At 49.6% G+C, this 7696-nt stretch overlaps 1 protein-coding gene across 1 annotated transcript in view; it reads right to left on the reverse strand.

Annotated features, from left to right (window-relative positions):
* Nucleotides 1-7694, reverse strand: part of LOC131260354 (uncharacterized) — a 50046-nt gene extending 42352 nt beyond the window's left edge. The window contains exons 1-4 of the mRNA XM_058262054.1: nucleotides 5923-7694; nucleotides 5287-5599; nucleotides 4887-5206; nucleotides 4675-4797 (exon numbers count right to left, since the gene is read on the reverse strand). Of these exons, the coding sequence (XP_058118037.1) occupies nucleotides 4675-4797; nucleotides 4887-5206; nucleotides 5287-5599; nucleotides 5923-7485 (2319 nt within the window). The 5' untranslated portion in view covers nucleotides 7486-7694. The remainder of the gene's footprint in view (nucleotides 1-4674; nucleotides 4798-4886; nucleotides 5207-5286; nucleotides 5600-5922) is intronic.
* Between the last annotated feature and the right edge of the window lie 2 nt (nucleotides 7695-7696).

A 7696-nucleotide genomic window follows, 5' to 3' on the forward strand; every position in this document is an offset into this window, starting at 1 on the left:
CTTTCACGAACAACGGATCTGGCAGATCAACAACTCGCTTGGAAAGTTGAAAAACAATTCCTCGCTCCGTAGAATACTGATAAAACACGTACGGAATCGTGATAAGAATAATGTTCGTGCGCCAATTCGTCACGAGGTTGGCGTCTCCAATCTATAATGCCGATATTGTTTTGTAAATCTCTACAATATTCTTAGCTCGGGGTTCACAAATATCAATTTCTTTAATCAAAATTCTCATGTCGCATCATGAACTTTTAATGAAAAATATAAAAAAAACATGTCGCAGTCGAGTCTGACTTAATAGAAATGCTCCATTGGGTACGGATTTCATTCCGGCATATCAACGTTTCTCGTTTATTTGACTTCGTTGGACGTTTGGTAAGCTGAAACAAATTCTATTCAAGATGGCAATCAACGAAAGCCGTCAAATTTCATACGCATTTTGAACACTCTTGCTTCTAAAAATGACTGTTATGTCCTGCTCATGACCCTATTAAAAGTCAGATAACCCCGGTGGAACAGGTTGTGTTTTCAGCTTCGTATAGCAATTAAACGCAATGCTATTTGATTACAACCGTTGTGGCTTCAAATAGGTGTGTTCCTTTGATTAATGGTGGTTTTGATCACCGCCGAACAACTCCGTCTTGTTTTGAACAAATTCGGTTTATAGCACAAACTGTCCTCCGTATGATAGAACACTTAAAAAGAGAGGAAACAACATTTAAGTTTCAATGATCTCTTCTTGGATGGATGCATGTGTTGCCCAGGTATTCGTGTCCACCGTATCCAAGTTCGGCTGTATTTATTTGCGCATTCCTTGGTGGGTCGTTTTTTGTGTGCTTTGCTCTCTTGCGTAACAAGAGGTTGTGTGGTGTCTCAGACAGTTGCAGCGCGCCGTTCCGGTTTCCGTTGCGAAGCGAATCAACATCATCATTGCTCAATTGGCGTTCAAAAGTCCAACTCCCGCTAGATACGGCCTGCAGACTTTATCCTCTCGGATGCACGGCGGAAGGAAAGGAAGCTGCACTTGCGTACCCCGAGCCGTAAGTGGCGTAGTAAACCCGAGAGTGTGCCTAAACTAGACAAAATCAAAATAAAAACTCCGCTCGCTCCCCGTTCGTTCTGCCTCTTAGTCGCGAACATAACACATGACGGTCACTTCACTTGGATGCACCCACCGAATGGTTTCACTTTTGGAAACTACTTTTCCGTTTTCTTCGCTAACTCGCAGATCTCGGATCAGGCGCACAATCTTTTCGCACAACTACGCAATCGTAAATCACCGCAAACCTTCCCCGCACAGACACAAAGGCACTACCTATTTGACCCTGACGGGGGCACAAACTGTGCAAACCACCTTGCTTTATATTATTGCCGCATTTTCCGATCCATCACTGCACGATCGCCAAATGAAAACACTTTGACACAACCTCCCAGCGAGTGAACCCAGCCTCACCATTGGGTCGGAGGGATGTCGAACGACTGCGCGATTGCATCGGAAGCTACAATGGTGGTTGCGTACAGGCACCTACAGACACACACGCACACATACACAAACGGTGCAGCGATCCCGTTCCATCGATCTATTGATCACGGTAGCCACCATTGCACCGCGTCGATCCGTTTGGTTTCGTTTACGGTCGTCTTCGTGTCTCGTGGCTCGTGGCTCATGGCCTTAGATTAGTGCATTCACACCACAGCTTCCAGCGTGTGCACGTGTGTGCTTCAGATGTGGGAAGGGGGAGGGGGCCGAGCTTAGTACAAACTGGGTCACCCTCGAAACGGTGTCGGTGTTCCGTGTTCCGATAAGCGATAATCATATCCAGATCGGAATCAAACAAACACAATTAAAAAAATCTAACAGGACCGAGGATTCGCTTCGAACCGGGGATCGCTGCTAAGCAATGATCACTTACAAACCCCCTGGGGAACGTTGTCGTCGCCAAACGCACACGTCCTATTCCGATCGAATCCACACGGAGACTGAGACGAGACACCAAACCCGACGAGAGTGAACACGGTCCGTTTCGTTGGAACACAAAAGGCACCTTCATCTCCAGAACCTAAGCGGCAACGACACACGGCTGTTCACTGATGGCAAATGAACCGCTGGTGTGTGGTATCGGTCAAGTGAAGTACCCGGTCCCCGTGCCCGGGTACGTCATCGTCGTGTCGGTTTTGTGATACTACCACTCCCCTTAGCCCACCATCGTACCGCGCACACCCTTTTTCCCTTTTGATAAAACCCTCGAGTGTCGGTAGGCAACAGACACGCATACATACTCGACAGAGCTGTTGCCTTTCGGAATGCGTTCACAAAATCTACAAACAAAATAAACATCATCACCGATGCACTTTGGTCCCGCACATGGCTGTCGAGGAGGTCGCCACTACAGGTGGTGTAGTGAAGAGCACTTTGCGGTTCGTTAAAGGACACACATGGATACCACCTGCCCTCCGGCATTCTACGTCATTAGAATGAACCGCTGACAATCGCTTGAGTCGGCTTAGCGGAAAAGATTACATTACGTAGAGCCACAACAACAACGCTGGAAGCTGCGCGCGGATGAAACGTTCTTGCGCACGCTCTCTCGTTCCTGCCCATACGATCGAAGTGATATTCATTATCGCCCCACCTGGTGTGCCCATCAGCAGATCAGCAGGGCAAGTAATAGGACCCCCGCGAATGCTACTGGTCTTGCGAGTCGATCGATCGATCAAAGCCCGCGAGATCACATAAAGCACGTAGACACTATATACACTTTGGCCGGCGTTGCTCCGCTTGACCTTGGCTGTATGTCAGCGGTGACGGCGGTTGTGTGGACATTTTTCCACACCGCATCTCATCTCATCGCCAGCAGGCACAACACAGCACAGCAGCTAATGGTGCGTGTGACGTCGAGTGGTGGCTCTCTATGAGTAGTGGCAAACAAATTAGTGGTGAACCAAAACCTGATGAGCAGCAGTCGCAGCAACAGCAGAAGCAACCACACTTCACTTTTTTTTTGCCATCCTCTACGGAAGAACGAACCTTACCGGACGAAAACGTCGGGCGTACCTTTGCTGACGCAATTTACAGCCGCAACCGTGTGGCCCTATGTCTACAGAGTAGACCAAAGTTTTTGCCGCTGATCGTGTTGAAGAGATAATTGCGTATCGATTGCTTATCGCCTAACGTGTTTATGGAGTATGTAATGGCTGATAATTCTCTCTTGCAGTCTATTTAGAGAAGGCTGTTGGTGTTGCCGTTTACCCGGCAAAACAAAAAAAAGCGTTGATCACTATCACCCCCGTTTACGTAATGTAGCAAATATTTACGGAATTCGCAAAATAACACCAAATCGGCCTCAAGAGATACTAAAAACGAGATTTGTTTTATCAACATACGTCCAACCTGCCTTCATGGCAATGGCAAACAGTGTTTTTCTGTGTGTACAAACATAATGTCATAGCCCCACACTATTGCTTTTCGAAATTGAGATAATTCTTGGGAGCAGGCAAAGAAGATGATGATGGTGGCAAACGAAAAATAGAAAAAAACACTCACATCTTCCACCATTGGTTGGCAGGTGTAGAGGCAGGAGAGCACTTTGTTTACCATTTGTTTAGAGCTGTGCAAATACGTTCGGAATACGATTGCTTAATTTTACACCGAACGTAACACTCGGCAACACTTCTCGGCTTTTCATTACCTCAGGCGAGCTATGAGTATTTAGTCCCGGAAAGAGGGATTCTAGTAGCACTGACTAAGGGAATAGCATGCACAATTGACGGTTTGTGGATGCAATTGGATGGAAACAACCATATTTACACACAAACGATCGGGCGGGTTAGGAGGTTACCATTTAGGATGCCCTTTAAATAACGGTTGAACGTATCATCGATGAACCGTACTTTCAGATTATCGTCCGAAGCTGCAACCAGATTACGCAATAAAGATTCTAACCACATCGACTACCTTAAGACTACTAGAACATAACACAATCGTATAAAATACGATTAATTATTTAATTTTTTTAAATTTGAAATGCAACACATCTGGATTTTAACTACCTTTCGGAACAAAGCATCAACCGTATACATCTTGGTTATCTGTTCCTGGATAGTCCGCTAGGTGGCGTTACTACGCCAGAAAGTATGCAATTGAACCGGTTCAACCCTTTACAATCGGTTCACTCTGTTCAAAATAATTATTATATATTTTGTTTGTGGTTTTATACATATTTTGACTATTTCGTAAGCGTGGAGTGAATTAATAATAGCTGAATTAATGTGCATATTTGGGAGAGTAACACCATCACATGTTTGAGAAAGCTATCCCAAGAAGTGTATCAATCGTTTGGATTGAACGATTGGCAACACAAATACTCGATGTAATAGTGTCCAAAGACACAACAAGACCATCTTGACTTTTTTAAACACATTTTTGCTCCGTGTTCTGTACGTAAAACACACAATAAAAGTGAATCATTGCTCCTCGCCGCCATGTGGACGTAACGGGTGTGCATTTGTACGTCGCATGGCTGCGCTCTACTACCCATGCGAATGAATTTTGCTTTTCTTTTGCCTTACTACTGCGGTGATTACAATCGCTTGCGGCTCGCCGACATTCAGCCCCTGAGCGAGTCCGATGACTACAAGAGGAAAAAGAAGCACGTAGTATTTTCCACTTACCGCTTTGCGTTTGTCGGCTTCGGATACGGCCGAATTGGAACGGTGCCTGAATATGTCCATCATCTTCGTCATCGGAGACTTGCCGGCGTCTGCCCGGCGTACAGCCGTTACCGTGTGGTAGTACTAAAACCGGTCAAAAGAAGGGGCGAATTCGTTAGTTGTCGTTTGGCTGGACGGGCGTAGAACCTACGCTTACACTCCCTTCGTCCTACCTGTGCGTCGCTGCCTGCGTGAGGATGTGCGGAACCGTCGCGCACTTTCGAACTCGCACCGGAACCAGTCGTGGTACTTGCGCCTCCCGATGGTTGCTGATTGTGATGGCTGTGTCGTCCACCGACGTGCAAAGCGGCCTTCATGCTACTCATAATACCGCCCGCACCGGACGACGTGCTGATCGGACCACTTCCCATCCCCGTGCTATCCTTGTCCGAGCCCGACCGGCTGCCATCATCTTTCTTCTTCTTCGAATCCGAGCCCTTTCGCGGACGGAACACGTCGAAGATCGTTGGCCGTCGATTTGGACTGGCAATACCTACGGTTGAACAAGAAAGGGAAGTCAATTAAGGACTTTATATTTATCTATCTCTCATACCAGGTGCGCTGGTCGCTTACCATGGACCGTCGATTGATTCAACACCGGCGCCTCCTCGCCACTGCGACGCCTTTCGAGCGAACCGGAACGTGCTCCGGAACCGACCCGCTCCGAGCTGCGCGATATGCTCTCGTGCTTCCGGTTCAGCTTCTCCAGCTTGGCCGCCTCTTTCTCCAGCCGTCGTGCCTCCTCTCGCTTCAGCTTCATCACTTCCTTCTCCTGGCGCTTGGCTTCCTTTTCGCTCTTCTTCTGTTTCTTGGAGGCTCGCGTGGACTCGCCGGAAGCAGCAGGAGCCGTCGAGGGACGTTGGAAGTTCCCCCCATCGGTTGCATCCTGGGGAAAAGGTGAAAGGAAAACCGAGTGAAATGTTAATACCAAGGAGTTGTAAGTGTTTCCTCCCAACTCGATTTAATTGCCTCGATAGGCGTCATACTATGTTGTTATCGCCCTATAGTGACAACCTCAAAAAGATGTTCGTTCGCTGTTATCTTTTTAGGTTAGGTTACGCTACTGCCACTACTATCTGCCCCTTCACCCTTCCGCGGGGAATGGGAAGATCCATTCTTATCACTTCCAGCATGACCGTCCCTCCCACCTTCACCAACATTCCCAATAAAATACAGATATTAGAGGTGCCGATCTGCCACCAAACTTACACTTTGTGCTTTCGTCGGGGACTTTTTGCTATCGGTCAGTATCGACGAATAGTCTGGTTTCGCGTTGGCCGGAAGAGTCGCCGCCTTTGCTCCACCGACTGCGCCACCTCCGCCGACGCCCGTTGCCAGCGGATCAGGTCGCTTAACCCACACCTCGTCGAGCTCGAACGGAATGTTATTTGTATGCAGAGGCTCCTGGAGCTGTGATGTCGATGGTGTTATTGCCGATGCCTCACTGCCACTGAGTGACCCACGGCTGCTGGCGAGCGGTCGGATTTCCACCAGCGAGGTGTCGAAGAAGCGTCGATCAAGGTGGGGTGTGTTGAGGTGCGGCGTTTCCGGGGGAAACATCGACTGAATGGTGCGAACCGGGACGCTACAGGGAAAGTGGATCGTTTGCGAGTTCTGTTTGGCCGTAAGTGGGAGCAGATGGATCGCTTCCGGTCGAACACGTGGAACAGTCGTACGCGGAGGATCGTCCTGCTCTTGGGTTTGCGCTTTAGTGACCATAAACCGGGACTTGCGGGGAACGGCAGCGGACTCACTTTCTTCCTGCTGGGAAGTACTGGAAAGGGGTGGACTGAGCCGCGTCTGGTTACCACTTGTTGAGGCGACGACGATCGTTGGAATGGGTGTACGAACGGAGGAGGGTCCGGCCGGCGATGCCGGTGGTGGTGGTGGCTGTTTTTCATCCTCTTCGTCTTCCTCGCGACACTCGGACAACCTTCGGCGTACGTGAAACGGAAGGATCATCGGAAGCGATGATTGGCCGAAGATGATACTGCTGTCCGACCGACGTCCCGGACTCATCGGAGGTATCATCATGCGAAACGGTACACCGGACGATTCCAGTGAGTGCTGTGCCGCCGGGTATAGTTTCATTTGATGATTAAGCGCTTCTACTGCCCCCCTACCCTTGTCATCCACTTCAACCACTTCCTCCTCGACGTCGCTAACGTTGCTACTTCCTCCATCACTCCAGGAAGAGGTGGATGCGTGTGCCTTTCCACCAGCCCCAATACCATCGGCTAGCTTCCGGTGCTGTCGAACCTCCTTCCCTTTTTTCCGCACCTCCATCCCTCGCTGCGGAGGGAGTCCATGATCATCGCCAAAGTCGGAGTCCGAGTCCGACCGGATCGTCTCCAGATCCTGCATCGATCGTTCGATCAGCAGCTCAAACTCATCGTCCGCTCCAGGACTCCCGACAAACACGTGACCCGAGGCGGGGAAAGCCTTCAGGTAGGGCGAGGAGGACATGTCCACCACTCCCGAACCCAGCGGGTTTATTTTTATCGCATCCGAGCTCTCCCGAGTGCCAGCATCCGAGTTGTGATGGTTGTTGTTCTGGTGCAGATGTTCCTCCATGAAATCGACCCGCTTCTTCATCCGCCGCTTGACCTCCTCGATTACCTCGCGCTCCCCGTCCCGCTCCGAGCCATCGTCCGAGGTCGGCGTGGAGGTGCCGTTCTTCGGCGATGGAGCCATCAGCAGTGAGCGGCGTGTTTGCTCCTGCTGAGCATCCAGAATCGTCGTCAAACCCGCTCCACCGTTCGATGATTCCATTTAATTAATCTAAATTTGCTCCTACTCGCGGGGGGTGCGCGCTCTGGGTAGCGTTTTGTGCCACCACCGAGAGCGTGTGTACCGTTCGTCCCCTCTGCGCCGCTGCTTATCTGCTTCTCCACTCCGCTTGCAATTAATTAGGGTTAATTTATTTGTACTTTCAGGGGATTCTTCCGAGCGGCTCCGTTTGGTGTTGGATGGCTGATGCTCA

Source organism: Anopheles coustani, chromosome 3 (assembly GCF_943734705.1).
Source record: "Anopheles coustani chromosome 3, idAnoCousDA_361_x.2, whole genome shotgun sequence".
NCBI lineage: Eukaryota > Metazoa > Arthropoda > Insecta > Diptera > Culicidae > Anopheles > Anopheles coustani.